The sequence below is a fragment of the Pezoporus occidentalis genome, unplaced genomic scaffold (genome assembly GCF_034315485.1).
Source record: "Pezoporus occidentalis ecotype Australia unplaced genomic scaffold, CSIRO_AGI_Poc_V1 ctg69, whole genome shotgun sequence".
Lineage (NCBI taxonomy): Eukaryota > Metazoa > Chordata > Aves > Psittaciformes > Psittacidae > Pezoporus > Pezoporus occidentalis.
This window is the reverse complement of record NW_026916041.1, coordinates 1,736,084-1,753,295: the sequence shown is the minus strand read 5'-3', so window position 1 is coordinate 1,753,295 and position 17,212 is coordinate 1,736,084. Positions and strand designations below refer to the sequence as shown.

Sequence of the window (17,212 nt, the reverse complement as noted above, 5' to 3'; positions counted from 1 at the left end):
AGTGATAGGACATGGGGGAATGGCTTCAAACTGAAAGAGGGGAGATTTATATTAGATATTAGGAAGAAGCTGTTTCCCTGTGAGGGCGGTGAGGCACTGGCACAGCGTCCTGGGTTCAGCAGTAGCAGTCAGGTTTCTCCTGTGCTGTGTTTTGACTTCCAGCCTGGGAACAGTGCTGGTGATACCGATGTTTTCGGTTGTTGCTAAGTGATGTTTACCCTTACCAAGGACTTTGTGAGGCTCATGCTCTGCCAGGGAGGAGGGGAAGCCGTGAGGAAGCAGAGACAGGGCGCCTGACCCAGGCTAGCCAAGGAGGTATTCCATACCACAGCACGTCATGCCTGGGGTGGGGGGTAACTGGGAGTTACCCAGAAGGACACGGGCTTCCGGGTGGGACTCGTTTCTTGGCCAGTGGTATCGTATTCTCTTCCCTTGTTATTTTCTCTTATCATTGTTGTAGTTGATAGTAGCAGTGGTGATTTGTGTTGTACATTGGTTGCTGGACTGTTCTTGTCTCAACCCGTGGGAGTTGCACTCTTTTGATCCTCCTCCCCGTTCCTCCGGGAGCAGGAAAGGGGAGAGCCCCTGTGGGGGGGGGCCTCGATTGTTGTCAGCCTGGCACCACTCACTGGGAGTGAGTGAACAAGTTGCCTGACTGGGTTTAAACCATGACACACAGGTTGCCCAGAGAAGCTGTGACTGCCCCATCCCTGGCAGTGTTCAAGTTCAGATTGGACAGGGCTTGGATAAACCTGGTCTAGTGGAAGGTGTCCCTGACCGTGGCAGGCATTGGCACTGAGGGAACTGGCTGTGTGGCCCATGGCAGGGAGGTTGGAACTAGGTGATCTTATAGGTCCCTTTCCAATCCAAATTATTCCATGGTTCTATGAAAGACCAAGAAAAAACAAACTGTTATCAGTCAGCCTTGTAAAGATTTTTTTCCCTCTGCGTAACTTTAATCATAGTAATGTTGAAAACGCATCATTTGTACTGTTTGGGGGTTTTTGGTGGTTTGTTTTTTTGGTTTTTTTTTTTTAAATTATCAAAAATCCTTGTTTAAAAGCTACAGAGTTTTCTGGAAAATGTGCTTACTATATATTTAAAAAGTATTAGTTAATTCTGGTCACCGATTTGGCATTATTCTAATTGGCAGAACTGTCAGCAGGAGGGACTAGTGGAGGGCAGAGGAAGCTGCTTCACTCGAGTTTTTGGGGAAAAAAACCCAGACGTAATGGAGAACCACTTGTTCATTTTACTTGCTCGTTTTACTGTTTTTAAGCACTGTGAACTGGATTGATTGGATGCTGTTTTACTTTGAGAGGTCTGTTACATACTTTTATGTTCTTTCTCATGGGCCTTCGTACTTTTTTCCACAAGCTGAGTAACACAGTCTCAACAGCAGTACCTTCAACAGCCAGAAGCCTTGGTAAATGGCAACCATGTGCTCTGTGGTGGTTTACACTCCGTTCAGTTCTGGGCTCCTCACAAGAAAGAAGCGGGTCCAGCAACGGGCAACAAAACTGGTGAAGGGTCTAGAGCACAAGTCTGATGAGGAACGGCTGAGAAAACTGGGGTAGTTTAGTCTGGAGAAGGCTCATAGGAGACCTTATCGCTTTCTACAACTACCTGAAAGGAGGGTGTAGTGTGGTGGTAGTCAGTCTGTTCTCCCAAGTAACAAGCAATAGCGTAAGAGGAAACAGTCTTAAGGTGTGCCAGGGGAGGTTTACACTGGATATTAGGGAAAAACCCTTCACAGAGAGGCTGTTCAGGCATTGGAACAGGCTGCCCAGGGCAGTCGTGGAATCACCGTCCCTGGAAGTGTTCAAAAACCGTGTAGATGAGGCCCTCAGTGACATGGTTTAGTGGTGGTGGTCCTGGCAGTGCTGGGATAATGGCTGGGCTTGATGATCTTGAGGGTCTTTTCCAACCTAGTTGATTCTGTGGGAGAGCATTTACAGTATATTCATCTTGACACGTCCAATTATTAAAAATAGGCCGACATCAAAGGCTGATTGAGCCCCTTGACTGCAACCTTGAGAGCACAAGCCCTGAGGCACCCTCACTGGACGCCGCTACCTCTCCCGCCGCCGGGCTCCGCCACGCCTCCCCCGCGCAGTCGCAGCGGAGCCCGCGGGGCAGCGGGAGGAGGAGGCGGGGTCAGCGCTTCACCCCTGGCGCCTGCGCGCCTCAGCGGGAGCAGGGACGGCGGTGGGGGGCGGCCGGGGTGAGTCTCTTGTTCCTTATTTCCTCCTTTAGCCGCCATTTCGGGGTGTCGTGAGGTAGCTATGCCGCTACCCCGGGGAGCTGTATAGCCCTGACGCCGCTCGGGCCGGGCCACACGGCCACGGGGCAGGAGGTGCACTCACGTCGGGCGCGCGATGTGGGCCGACCTTCAGCCCTTCCGGCCCGGGGTCCAAACCTCTGTGTCGGGATTCAAACCGCTCCTCTGAATGCGCTCCCTGATTTTGTGGGACGAATTCCTCACGGGGCATCTGGCGAAGGCAAAACTAAGCCTGCGGGGCTGAAAAGACTCTTCTGCTAATCAGTTTAGGTGCTGGTATTGGTACGTGTTCTGCAGTTAATGTTTTGGTGAGGTTTTAGGCGTAAATGAATCGTTTTTCCTCTGCTGCAGGAGTCTGTGTCGTTGTACTCGGTGTCGGTGTACTTAAGGTTCCACTAGTGCTACTAGTTTTTTATGGGTAACTTAGTAACTTCATACAGACCTGTTATACCCAGTTCTGTGTCCTGACAAGTTATGTCTGTGTTTATGTAACAACCTGTACTTCAAAGGCTATGGCAAGAACATTATCAACATAATTGAAGCATCATACCTTTTGCATGTTATCTAGCTTTTATAGCCATGTTTACCTGTTTAGGACCAAGGCTGAAAGGGGCAGTGACCATTAGATCAGGGCGATTGGGCTGGGGACTCATGGATGATGTTAATTGCACAGAGCTTTTTATACTTTCAGTGCTGGGGGGTTTTATTAATAGTATGTGTAATCTTTGTGAATCTGCAAGTGTTACAAAACAGTTATCCAGGTCATCACTTAAAGGCTGAATGACTTAGGTAATACCCAAAAGGTTTTTGAAAGGGTTAGGGCTCAAAAATCAAACTTTCAAAAATTATTTCTAAAATTCAGACGACATTGATTTTGTCTCTGAATTGAATTGTGGCATTAAATGAATTTGTGGTCGGTTAAGGTTCTATCAGAAACAGTATGATATGCTGATTGGTATTTCACATTGCTCAAGAAAGTAGAGATGCATAGAAGATAATGTATCTTGTATTGCTTCGTAATATGTAAGAATATAGAAGACACTAAATGACTGTGGGGTCTTGTAACTTTCTCATGTAGAATCTAAACCATTTCATATTTGTGTTTGAAATAAACCCTTAGAAAATGCATGGAGGACTAAAATACAGAAAGGATGGATTTGGGGTTTGAGATTTAACTTTCTAATTTGAGATATTCAAAAGAATTTAAACCATGCTTAATGGATAAAGCTGTATGTGAGCAGTCTTCTGCAATGAATTACAGTGAAGATTATAATATTTTAAAGCAAAAAGACCTTGAGCTGTACACTGTGTTTGAGAATGTGCTTGTGTGTACCCACACTACTGCTTTTCAGAGCCGTTATGTACATTGGGGTCAGTGTCTAAATGTGGAACCTTGTATATTCATGTATCTTTCATGACTGAGGCTCTGTACTTGTTAATGTTTTTGTTTCACCTTTCTTGTAAAACACAAAATATGGGGAAAAAAAAGTCTGGTAACTTATACTAAGCTTTTAATACTTTCTAAGTTTGGGTTGTTTGTTGGTTGTTTTGGGGTTTTTTTTCAGAGTAAAGCTAGAACAAAATTCCATATTTCAGCCAGGAGTAAACAGTGCAGTCCAGAACAGCAGCACGAGAAAATTAGAATTTATTAAAAAAAAAAAAAAAAATTGAAATAGCCATCATTTTTTGTGTTAATCTCTCCTTTTGATAGGCTATATATCTAAAAAAGATGGCAGATCCTTGGCAAGAATGTATGGATTATGCAGTTGGCTTAGCAAGGAAAGCTGGGGAGGTAAGTATAAAGTATTTACAAACAACATTATTTATATAGCTGTGTGTGTGTATATGGGTTTTGAAGGAGTTAAATGTTAGATATTCTTCCAAGGAGTATTTTGCCAACAACAAACAACAACCCAAAACATAAACTAGCAGAATTCTTCAGTGATGTTCAAGATTGAAGTGTCTTTCATATTTACAGCTTGGTTAAGTTAAGAAAGCAGCTTTGCTCTTTTCTTTGGAGCAGGGTCCACTTAAAGACTAAGGAGTATCTTTTTGTTCCTTAAATTTGGTTAAAAAAAAAATAAAAATTCTGAATTGTGGTAAACAAGGAAGAACTCTGATTTTCCCTTTATACTTCACCTATCTACTTTACCACCTGAAAGCAGTTGACAGGGGAAATTGCTAGGGGAAATCCCATGGGCAAGGCTGCTTGAAGGTAAAGGGGCCCAAGATAGTTGGTTGACATTCAAGGACTGCTTTTTCCGTGCTCAAGATCGGAGCATCCTGACACGTAGGAGGTCAGGGAAGAGGGCCAAGAGACCTGCGTGGCTAAATAGGGAATTGCTGGGTATGCTCAAGTGGAAGAGGAGAGTTTACAGGTCATGGAAGGAGGGGCTGGCCACTTGGGAGGAATATAAGGCTGCTGCTAGAGGATGTAGGAAGGCAGCTAGGAGGACTAAGGCCTCCTTAGAATTAAACCTGGCGAGAAGGGTCAAGGACAGCAAAAAGAGCTTTTTCAAATACATGGCAGACAAAACTAACACCAGAGGCAATGTAGGCCCACTGATGAACGGGATGGGTGCCCTGGTGACAGAAGATACAGAGATGACAGAGTTACTGAATGCCTTCTTTGTCTCTGTCTACTCTGCTGCAGGCAGTCCTGAAGAGCCCTGTACCCCTGAGACCATAGATGAAATCAGGTCGACGGAGCGGTTTGCCTTAGTTGATGAGGAATGGGTTAGAGACCAGTTGAGCAATCTGGACATCCATAAATCTATGGGTCCAGATGGGATGCACCCACGGGTGCTGAGGGAACTGGCAGAAGTCATTGCTAGACCGCTCTCCATCATCTTTACCAAGTCTTGGGAAACGGGAGAGGTGCCTGAGGACTGGAGGAAAGCAAATGTCACCCCAGTCTTCAAAAAGGGCAAGAAGGAGGACCCGGGTAACTATAGACCGGTCAGCCTCACCTCCATCCCTGGGAAAGTGATGGAGCACCTTATCCTTGGTGCCATCTTAAGGCATATCAAGGATAAGAGGGTTATGAGGGGCAGTCAACATGGCTTCACCAGGGGGAAATCATGTTTGACCAATCTCTTAGCCTTTTATGAGGAAATAACACGGTGGATGGATGATGGCAGAGCGGTGGATGTGGTCTACCTTGACTTCAGCAAAGCATTTGACACAGTCTCCCACAGCATCCTCACAGCTAAATTGAGGAAGTGTGGACTGGATGATCAGGTAGTGAGGTGGACTGCGAACTGGCTGAAGGAGAGAAGCCAGAGAGTTGTAGTCTATGGGGCTGAGTCTAGTTGGAGGCCTGTAACTAGTGGAGTGCCTCAAGGGTCAGTACTGGGACCGGTATTATTTGATATATTCGTCAACGATTTAGACGAGGGAATTGAGTGTACTATCAGCAAGTTTGCTGATGACACTAAGCTGGGAGGAGTGGCTGACATGCTAGAAGGCTGTGCTGCCATCCAGCGAGACCTGGACAGGCTGGAGAGTTGGGCAGGGAGTAACTTGATGAAATATAACAAGGGAAAGTGTAGAGTCCTGCATCTGGGCAGGAACAACCCCAGGTTCCAGTATAGGTTGGGAAGCGACCTGTTAGAGAGCAGTGTAGGGGAGAGGGACCTGGGGGTCCTAGTGGACGACAGGATGACCATGAGCCAACACTGTGCCCTTGTGGCTAAGAAGGCCAATGGCATCCTGGGGTGTATTAGAAGGGGGGTGGTTAGTAGGTCGAGAGAGGTCCTCCTTCCCCTCTACTCTGCCCTGGTGAGACCCCATCTGGAATATTGTGTCCAGTTCTGGGCCCCTCAGTTCAAGAAGGACAGGGAGCTGCTGGAGAGAGTCCAGCGCAGGGCAACTAAGATGATTAAGGGAGTGGAGCATCTCCCTTATGAGGAAAGACTGAGGGAGCTGGGTCTCTATAGTTTGGAGGAGACTGAGGGGTGACCTTGTAAGTTGTCTATAAATATATAAAGGGGGAGTGTCACAAGGATGGAGCCAGGCTCTACTCAGTGACAAACAATGATAGGACAAGGGGTAATGGGTGCAAACTGGAACACAAGAGGTTCCACTTAAACTTGAGAAGAAACTTCTTCTCAGTGAGGGTGACGGAACAGTGGAACAGGCTGCCCAGGGAGGTTGTGGAGTCTCCTTCCCTGGAGACATTCAAAACCCTCCTGGACACATTCCTGTGTAACATTATCTAGGTGTTCCTGCTCCAGCAGGGGGATTGGACTAGATGATCTTTCGAGGTCCCTTCCAATCTCTAGCATACTGTGATACTGTGACAGTCTTTCTTGCAAACACCTCAATCAGCTTTACACAGTGCCTTGTTACTGACACCAGGTACCATATCATGTTCTCTACATGAAGATTGCTTTTCTTCTATAAATAAGAAGCATCCCTTGCAGTGTGGTACTTGGCCCACTTGTGATCTAAGAGGGCTTAGAACAAGAAAAGAATTTGCACATCTTGGCAGAGCTTCAGCATTAAGAGTGGTTGCAGAATGTTCAGTTCTTGGTAGTTCTGCTTCCTACATTCGAATGCTGTGTCAGCCAGACAAGACGGCTCATGTACTGATTCTGTCCCCTGGAGCTGCAGAATCTGTAGAACATTGTCCCTGCAATGGCCGCATTAAAGTCTTCCCTCAGAAAATCTTTCTATGTTACAGTAAAATACTTCTGTGGGCTGTGAGGCATGGATTCTTGCATAAGCTGATTCTGATAGTTGTAAGATCATAAATGCAGAGTCTGGCTAAAAGTAGATGGGTTAAGCTAGGCTTAAGTGTTTCATTCAACTCTGGTACTTACGTGTATAAATCTAAAATTTGTCCTAGCAAAATAGAGTTTGGTTTCATGTACCAGTGGATCTTTTTGTAGTATGCAAATTTAAGGTCACATTGAAGTTTTTGTGCTGAGTAGGGACTGGAGATAGATGCAAGGGTAAGCCCCAGCTCCTGCAATTAAATCCAGGTTTTGTCACTGCTTGTGTTTTGTATGTGCAGTATAGAAAATTACAGTAAAAATGATGCTCAGGTTTTTAGGATAATTAGTATTTTCCATAAATGGGTAATTTTTTTTCTTTCTTGTGTTTTTAACAGATAGTCTGTGGAGCACTCAGAGAAGAAATATCTGTTATGACTAAAAGTTCACCAGTAGATCTCGTGACAGAAACTGATCAAAAAGTAGAAAACTTCATTATTTCTTTGATAAAAGAAAAGTATCCTTCTCACAGGTAAGGCTTCTTATCAATACACTTTTGGTAGAAGAAGGGGAGAGGTGTCTGGAAGAAGAAGAAAATGGAAAGTTTATGATTTTGCTTGTTAAAATTTCATTATGATTGGCGTGCTCAAAAGTTACAGAAATCTTCCTCACCCTCATTATTTTAAGTATTTTAGAGGATGTGGGTTGTGGGTTGACATTTTGCCCAGGGCTGTAGCATAAAGACAAGGTGTCCGCAGGGTCCCTTTCCCAAGATATATGCTGACAGTCACTTCTACTTGAGCCAGCTGTAAATACATTTGTGTTGGAGAATCAACAGTGCCCCCCAAATTTCTTGTCGGCTGTTGAGATTAACATGCCTTTGTGAAGTCTCATACAGTTTAAGAACATCAAACATGCTTGCAAGAAGACAGGATCTTCTGATTCTTTAAGTCTCTCATACAAAATATTGATTTTTATTTTTTTTATTCCTTTTCCTTTTTTTTTTCCCTGCCCCTCCTGAAATAAATTTATCCTTAAAGGGTAAATTGTGTGTATTTCACTTACTTTCATAGAATCAACTAGGTTGGAAAAGACCTTTAAGATCAAGTCCAACCGTTACCCCAGGACTGCCATATATGGGACTTTCTCTCCCATTTTGACATAATGGCTCAAGTTTAAAGTGGGCTTGCTAATTTTTCTTACATTTTCTTCAAGACTTTATTACTGTAGCTGTATATGTGAAATGTAATAAATCTGCACAGATTTGGAACAACTGACGTGGTGCAAAATGTCAGTAACCCAATTAAATTAGTGTAAACATACAGACTTGTGGAATGACCTTGACATAACAGTTTCTGTGATATTGATAAATGATAAAAATTTTAGGATATTTTAGCTTCTTTTTGTTACTCAATTGATATCACATTAGACATACTGGTGTTGAACTTCTTCTAATGAATTATTCATCCACCTAGATAACTATTCAGTCTCTCTCTTATCTTTGTGAAGATTTGTCACATGCTGTTTCTTTCTGAGCAGTCATCTTCACTTCAATAGTTAATCATAAACGCCCTAATCAATGTTAAAGAGACCTTATTTGTTTACTCTCAGCAGTTCTGGTTTTACATGCTTGTGGAGGAAAGCATGTGTTTGCATACTTTTCATAGTCTGAGTAGTACGCGATACATTAATAAACATGCAAAAGGCACAGAAAAGAATTCCACCCACTTAGACTCATCCACATAATTTTGCAGTTGAAAATAAACACTTTCATGTGCAGCTAAAACTGTGAAATTTGAGTTCCTGTAGCACTGTGCATTGTGTAGCCTTTGGGTTGAGTATATACTCTGCTGTCTTCTTCAGGAGGAGCTCTGGTTTGAATTTTATCCTTTTACCACTTTACCATTTTGTAATGCTTGTAAAACTAAACAGTTTTGAGAATAACAACTTTCTGCCATACTTGGACTGAAATCAGACTACAAATTTAACTGTTACTGCAGTGGTCTAACCACAAAGGCTTTCTTCAGTTAAAACACAAGCTAAAGAGTAGTGTTTTGTAGTACAAGTAAACTGAAAGATGTAAACAGCTACAAGTATTCTGACCAAAATTTGATGATGCTGTTAGTGGAAAAAATGATGAAAACTTCAATGTTCTGAATGCTGAATTTGAGTAATAGGTATTAAAATGTGAAGTTCTCTTCCCTGCATACTGTGCTTATCTCTGACATCATAAATATTGATGAAAGCTTGGTCAGATGTGGTTGGTGTTTTCCAGATAAATTGTGTATTTCTTAGCTTTTTACATTTGATCAGTGGTGGTACAAAAACCTGCATCTCACTTTAAGAACTTTGCTTTCAGGGACCCTGTTGCAATTCAGACATTTTAATTTCTTTGTATCTTTGAAATGTGTTTGCTACTCTAGCTTCATTGGAGAAGAATCTGTTGCAGCTGGAGAGGGCAGCATTTTGACAGATAACCCCACATGGATAATAGACCCTATTGATGGAACTACCAACTTCGTACACAGGTCCACCTTTCATTTCTTTGTTAGCCACTTAAACCATTATTTTGTTCTCCAGTTCCATGAAAGTATGGGGTTTTCTCACATTTAAATTTAAATATTAAAGGTATTCTGAACTTGTTACTAGTTACAAGTTATTATTTTGGTTTATTAAGAGCTGTGAGTCATTTTTTGTAATATTTTAGTATTTCTGCAAGAGCTATCGTAGCCTCCCTCTGTAACTGACAGCAGTTGTTCCATGAGAGGCCTGTGCTACATAGCAGGAGTCAGCAGCCTTTAGCAAGGGTGCCAAATAAATACAGGTTGGCAATTTTTAACAGTAAAGCAACAAGAGTCATAATTAGGAGTTCCGTCATCTTCAGAGGGGTGGTAACAGCTTCGAGTGCTGATTGCTAAGAAATTTCAAAATTCATTGAGATCTAGGAGCTGCTACCATGAACAGAAGCAGAATATTACCAGTGATTGTCTAGTGGCATTTTGCAGGAGGATGAGGAAGGGATTTTCAGTGTAATGCTGACTCCCTATTCCTTCTATCTAAAACATGACAGATTTTGGCCCTGATGAAATTTTCTGAGTGTACTTGACTCCAAGTTTGAAATGCCTACTAGTGTGTGCACCATAGCTTTAAACAGCTGCTGAATCCTGCTAAATAACATGTTCAGAAGCTGTAAGAAAATAACCTATTCTGCTGGATTTGCAGATGTCAAAACCTGTATTTTTTGCAATTAGTAATTAAAGCAGATGTTTTGGAACTGCAAATTTTGAAGAGTAAAAATAGTAAATGATTGATTATTAAAAACTTAGACTGAAATGCAACCCACCCTGTCCCATATACTCCCACTGCCTTCACTCTTTCCCAGCATCTTTCCTTCTGGCTCCAGTACCTTTCTTACTGCTTTGGTGTAGGAAGTGGAGGTGGGGGGAAAGCTGGCTTGCTCTTTTTGACAAGACCATTTTGGCCGGCTTGTTCCTTGTGAGCATGGTTAGTAGCACAGAGGTTTGCTTGTATTCTTTGGCTATAAAATGTCAGTCCCTGAGCTAATAAGAGTTGTAACAGGGATGGCAGTCCCTAAGCTGTAACAGGCTTAGTTTCAGTGGGTGGAAAAGTATATATTTTAAACAAAAATTGGTGTTGTTTGGTCTGTTTTCATAGCAAATTGTGCAAATTCCAGGAAACTAGTATTTCCTATATAGTCCAAGTTTCTTTTTGAAATATACATTACATTTAACTGAATATTGTTTTCATTAAAAGTAAGAATGGTAATGAAAGAAGCATAGTATCTCACTGTAAATTAGTGAAATGTTTTGTTTTGTAGGTTTCCATTTGTGGCAGTTTCAATTGGCTTTGTTGTAAACAAAAAGGTATACTTTTTATTACTTAATATCTAACAAATCAAACCCAAATTAATTCCTTGTTGCTAACTATAAGATGTGTATTTTCACAGTAAATAGGAAGAAAGGGGAAAAATGCCAAGGTACTTTTACTTTTTCTTGCAGATAGAGTTTGGAGTTGTATATAGTTGTGTAGAAGACAAGATGTATACTGCCAGAAAAGGAAAAGGTGCATTTTGCAATGGTCAGAAACTTCAAGTATCAGGCCAAAAAGGTAAGCTGGACTGAGTAGTTTATTTCTGGTAATTACATTTATTTTTGCAAATGAGGCATCAACAGTTTTAGACCTGGATATATTCCTATTTCTTAGCTCATAGTTTTGTTTTGCAAAGAGTCTGTTTTTGGCCATGGGTTGTTTGGCTTTGAGAAACGGCGTTTATGTTCTTTGATGCATATAGCATGCTTGTGATCTTTGCAGAATCAGGACTCAGCAATTTAAGATTTTATTACCTGTGTGTTGTGGTACTTTGGTTGGTTGGTTTTAATTCCTTGTATGTCTGTCATCCTTCTGTGATTGTTCTTTAAGAGTCCATAACAAATTTACCAAACAATTCAACTTCTTCCAGGTGTGAGCTACTGGTTTGAATCAGTATCACTCTTGTAGGCTTACTACCCTATGTGAAGTAAAATCCACTCTTAAAATGGGACCTTAAAGATCTGAGGACCTTAAAAGATCTTTTTTATAACAATAGAATTTTACTTACTAATGGCACTGCTTAATGTAGATGCACAGTTGAACCAGATCATGCTTTATTTGCGGTATTTTTTACCTTTTTTACCTATTTTCCATGTAAAGAGAGATTTTTTTATACATTCGATATGTGCAGTATTTATGTTAAAATACCTATTATTCAATCTTGTAGGAAAACGAGTAAAATCTGCTAATTACTTTTGCTATGTAAGTTGTGCTGTTTGAAAAGTGAGGTTTTATTTCTTTTCCAGACATTACAAAATCCCTTTTAGTAACAGAATTGGGATCAAATCGTGATCCAGAAGCTATGAAGATAATTCTTTCTAACATGGAAAGGCTTCTCAGCATTCCTATTCATGGGTAAGATATTCTGTATTTTTCATGCTTGCTGATAGTGTGAATATTGTAAACATGATCATCTTTAGGAAGGATTGGTTGCATTACACCTTAAATGTGAAATACGATTTAAATGTTTTCATCTATTAGCTTCTGCAAAGAAACTCTAGTAAGTGTGTTTAACTTTTTCAAGCTGGAACATATATTAGAAAATCCGAAGAACCAGTATTGAAAAGCAAAGCATGTTTGATTTTGGAGGACTAAAAAGCGTTGTATTTACAGTTAAAAAATGAAATACAATTTTGTGCCTCTTTCCTCCCCGCACAACTTCTGCTCTCTCCCCCACCCCAAAACCCACAAGGAGTAAAACTGTATAAACAGAAACCATGTTACATTTCTTAGGTTCCTTTTCCTGTGGTAATAAAAATCATTGTTTTTTTTTAATATGTGTCAGAAGACAAAAAATTCTCCCTTTTTTGTTTCAACACTGCATTTTTATTTTGTACAAGTAGTTGAAATTGTTCATAAACTGCTCTTGATTTAGTTACATTCCCTGGTTCCTCTCCTACAGAAATGTAGGCAAAGCCTACATTTCCACAAACCATTTTATATCTAAAACTGGTTTCAGTAGACAGTTTCTTGTTTTCTCTCAACGCTACTCACGTTTCTGATCTGTAAGGGGTTGTACTTTTATGCTGAGATTCTCAGGAGTCTTGTTTTGACACTTAACATGTAGATTTTTTTTCTACTTCCCAAAAGTCTTCTAATGTCATTAAAGTATATATCCTAAATTGTAAGTAGGGAATACGTTTTAGGTGTGTTGTCAGTTCAACTTCAGTATTTTATTTGGAAACAATAAATTGAGATTGGAATTGATTTAGTTGCTTCTTGCAATAACTTAGCTTCTATCAGTTTACAATTTAATGTACATTTTACTGATAATTGAGATAACTGCAGTTATTTGTAATTCACACTTACTAAGTACATCAACATTTCCAGAAGAAACTGGGATTTGTAGCACAAGGGTTTTGATGAGGTTATCCAAATTTAGACTAAATTTATGCTGTGTAATTTATTTTTTGTGATTACTGCTGTTAGGGTTTTTTGTAAGTCGGAGATGCCTGCTGAGCATTACCAGAGAAACTGAAGTAACTGTTTTTTCAGCACTGAGAGCAGTGCACACTCCGCTTGAATTCTTGTATTCAAAAGCAGAGTGTCTGTTACTGTGCCATGGGTAGCTATCTTTCATAATATGTTTTAGGTTAAAAAGTTGTTTAAGACGTCTTTTCACTTTAAACTAAGATTGTTTAACAGAATACGTAAATATGATTTCTGGAAATTGTCTATATTTGGGGAACTTTGCAAGCTGCTCAAGCAAGACTTCATTCCCAGTTTTTTGTTTTGCTGCATCACATTTTCACATCTATCACGTTTTGTCTAGCTCAGTTCACTTTGCATGCAATGCTTCTGTGTTCTTGGTGCAGTGTACACAGGCATTGTGGCTTTTGGACGAGCTGTTCTCAGTTAAAAGAATCATCTTTCTCCTTTAGGATTAGAGCTGTTGGTACAGCAGCTGTGAACATGTGCCTCGTGGCAACAGGTGGAGCTGATGCCTATTACGAAATGGGAATTCACTGCTGGGACATGGCAGGAGCTGGAATCATTATTACTGAAGCAGGCGGAGTACTGCTAGATGTATCGGGTAAATACACTGAATGCAAGTTTAGCTTTTAAATTAGCTTTTAAATAGCCAATTGGGAGCAAAACATAGCTGAAATGAGAAAGCAAATAGGTTTTTCAATCCTCTTTTCATGTTGCTGCTACTGAATGAAGTTTCCATCTAGTTAACAGCCTAAGAGTCAATGGTATGTTCTGAAGCTACCAGACAACCTTTAGTCCCTTTGCTGAGCATATGGAAGAGTCAAAAAAGATAGTAAGCAAACACTGAAGAGAATTTAAATTTAGCTCATATGAGGTACCTGTTGTGTTAAATGCATTTTTCTCCAGAGGCAAAACTTGGTCCTAAGTAGTAAAGTGTCATTTACACTTTCTTTTTTTTTTTTGTTCAATTCTCATTTTCTTACTAACTTTTAATTTTATCTAGAAACAAGCTGGTTACTTTGCTTGCTTTGATTTCTAGGTGGACCATTTGATTTGATGTCTCGAAGAATAATTGCAGCAAGCAGTCAAGCTATAGGAGAGCGAATAGCCAAAGCACTTCAAGTAATTCCTCTGAAAAGGGATGATGCAACTAACTGAATGCCAAAGCTACACCTTAAATGTAATTATATAGTGTCTCATAGTCCCGTGTGGTGGTTGTTCTACACCTTGAACCTGATTAAAAAAGATAGATAGATGGTAGTCTTTGAGTATTGGCATGACTGCTGCGTAGTGTTTTGAGGTTGGATCAATGTTCTAAGTTAGCTTTTACTATTAGGTATTTTAACATCACAATTACATAAAGATCTATAAAAAGAAGCAAATACGTACTACTCAGTTTTTTGAGTTTTATACTGCAATGGATGGCATAGCAAGAGTTTCTCTGATGTGTAGAAAATAAAAATACCTAATTCTGTCAGTGACAAACCGAAATTAACTGTCTTAACACCACATCATCACATCAGGTCCTGAACCCAGAAAGATTAAGGCATTGCTGTTTAATCAGTCTTTCTCTAACCTGTCTGTTGTTTTCTTCAGTGTCATCAGTGTAGCTGTTTCCTTACCTTGCTACATTTTTTGTAGAGGTAGTCCACACATTTCCAAAGTTTTTTTAGTTGTTCATAGTTTTGGCTCTAATTTTAAGCCTTTATTACATGGCTGTCATTGTTTTTGTAGTCATTGTTCTACTTTAGGCATTGTTCTACCTTTCTTATGGTAGATGAACACAGTCACTTCTTTAGCCTCTTAAGTGGCCAGCGCACTTGCAAATTCATTGAAGTTGCAAAAATAATACTTACTGTGCCAGAAAAATGTGTATCTCCCAGAAATAAGTTCTGAACATACCTTCTATCACCAAATGGACTTAATGTCAGTTAAGATGAAGTCCGATTTGCATTTGACCATTGGAATCAGCTGATACTGTGTCCTCTGTTTTATTCTCAGCAGTTATAATTTGTGTTAATTTTGCTTGCATTTCTTACGGGTGAGTGTGTTTTAAAGTCTAAGGAAGCATTACAATCCAAAAGAATTTTCATTAAACTGCTGGTAAAAAAATAAGCCCATAGTCCAGATTTTTTACATAATTTTCTGTAAGTTACGAAAGCAGTGACCAACCAGGATCAGGTTTCCCCTGTATTATAGAGTGTACAGGCGCAAAAGAAGATGCATATCTAAAACTAAGTGGTTTATAAATCTAAGAAATATTAGTAATTTCATTCTTGGTGTCAGTTGTTCTGAACTTTGAAACTATACTGGTTCTTTGATCTTTTGTATTTAAGCTTTTTAAAAGAATCAGTGTACTGTTCAAATAATTAATGCACTTTAAAAAAAAAAAGATTTAACTTAGATCGGTTTTCAGACTGATTTTTTTCCATGTCTAAAGTTTCCTAAAGAAAGCTGTCTCATTGGTGGTCCAGTCAAGACATAACAGTGCTTTGGAAAACCTGGCTTTGTACTGCTGTTTTTATTTTGGAAAATGGTGTTCTCTGTCTTGAAATTTTAACAGATCTCATCTTATAAATTTCAGTCCTTTATATCAGTTGATTTTTGCATATTTTGTAGAAATATTTAATTTGAAGCTGATGTCAGAAGAGTAACACTGAGATCAGCTATTTAATGGTCTTGTAAAACAGACTTAGGTTAATTGTACTTTTTAAATTCCTATTGACAAGGATAGAAAAGTTTTGAGTATTTCACTGTAACTTTATTGCTGCAAGTGAGGTGGGACCATAATTATTTCTTGAAGTATATTACCTGTACCATTTCTGTTGCTTTTGTGTAACAAATTCTGCATAACTTTTTAAAACTGATTTATTTGTGAGATGTAGACATGTCTATACTTGAGATGGAAGAACACATTTGGAATAAATACACTTTAGCAGCAGTGGCTTCAGATACGCTTCCTTTTATAACATCTGTCAGAGTACAGTACTGCATCTCAGCAAGCTGGGTTTGTGAGCTTCAGACTTTCCCGAGTTGCGCACTTTTTTCTTGATACACGTAGATCATAAACCACTGTGCCTTCAGATAAGTGGGATTATGTGTACACCTGCAGGAGGTTTTAGAGTGAAGATTCCAACACCTTGCAACGTGATCATGGTGCATTAATCATCTCCAACCTCGGAACTCAAACTTTACAGGCTATATTAGCTGTGATTGATTTTGAAGGCCCATGAGCTGCTTGAAGCATGTAAGTTTCTTGCTGTTAGCTTTCCTAATAATGCTCTTCAAGGAAAAATATATATTAATTTCCCATCTTGACCCTCTCACTATTTGCATTGGATATGAGCCTCTTTTTTTTTTTTTTACTCTAGAAATGTAGCTTTTATGAATTTTCTGCTTTATTTTTAATTTTTAATATTTTTGGGGGGATCAAAAATCCCTGTTTTTTGTTGCTTTGCTAAGCATTATCTTCTCAGATATTCATCTAATATTGGCCACTTCTTTCATCATGTGACAGGACACCAAAATGCAATTTTACAATTTAAAGGCATTTTCTTTATTGTTCCGTGCTAGCCTGTAATTCTGGCAAATTTTTGTAGTAATCTGTTTTTCTAGTAAAACAGAGAAGTTATGATTGCTGTGTAATCAAAATGTTCTTGAGAGATTATATATGAAAGGTAGTTCCTGAATGTTCAAAACAATCGTACTTGGTTGTTTTGCTTTGAAAGATGCAGTGACAGAGATAATCATCTGAGATACTTATTTTTTATATACAATTTTTGATGTTTATATATTTACAAGATGTCTCATTGCCCAGTGAAAGCTAATCAGAAAAGAATACTGGTTACCACCGAATGAACAGATAGACTGTCAAATTAAAATCACAAATAATCCTCATAAAGACATTGACAGTTCAGTACACAGGAACCTTTCTTACACAGCTTTTCAGTGACTAACTCGTGACTTCTGATGGCAAGTTTGCTATGGTTTGAATCTCGCCAAACTTAAAAGTGCTGGAAGGAAAACATCAGCACAGATTCAGCAGCTGGAGCACGCGGAAAATTCTGAGAAATAACTGCTGGAAATGAAAGGATCATTATGAGCAAATTTAACCTGCCCTTTCCTTTTACTTTGAGAATTTGACTGAATGGTCAACATCACTATGGTCGCTACA

The 17,212-nt window shown here is 39.7% G+C and overlaps 1 protein-coding gene across 2 annotated transcripts; it reads left to right on the top strand.

Annotated features, from left to right (window-relative positions):
• The first annotated feature begins 2,103 nt into the window (after nt 1-2,103).
• On the top strand, nt 2,104-15,932 carry IMPA1 (inositol monophosphatase 1). Of its 2 annotated transcripts, none has more exons than XM_062641623.1 (9): nt 2,104-2,224; nt 3,993-4,073; nt 7,395-7,528; nt 9,420-9,524; nt 10,835-10,880; nt 11,016-11,124; nt 11,853-11,961; nt 13,488-13,639; nt 14,078-15,932. In XM_062641623.1, the coding sequence occupies exons 2-9, from the start codon at nt 4,011-4,013 to the stop codon at nt 14,194-14,196; spliced, it is 837 nt and encodes a 278-aa protein (XP_062497607.1). In that variant the 5' UTR covers nt 2,104-2,224; nt 3,993-4,010; the 3' UTR covers nt 14,197-15,932. The 2 variants fall into 2 exon arrangements, with proteins under 2 accessions (XP_062497607.1, XP_062497608.1); XM_062641624.1 differs by lacking the exon at nt 2,104-2,224 and adding an exon at nt 2,477-2,589.
• The last annotated feature ends 1,280 nt before the right edge of the window (nt 15,933-17,212 follow it).

Excerpts from the sequence above, each read along its gene's own strand:
- IMPA1 (XM_062641623.1), top strand. The coding sequence starts at position 4,011 with ATGGCAGATCCTTGGCAAGAATGTATGGATTATGCAGTTGGCTTAGCA. Across the intron at positions 4,074-7,394 it reads TAGCAAGGAAAGCTGGGGAG|ATAGTCTGTGGAGCACTCAG; the intron begins GTAAGTATAAAG and ends TGTTTTTAACAG. Across the intron at positions 13,640-14,077 it reads AGTACTGCTAGATGTATCGG|GTGGACCATTTGATTTGATG; the intron begins GTAAATACACTG and ends TTTGATTTCTAG.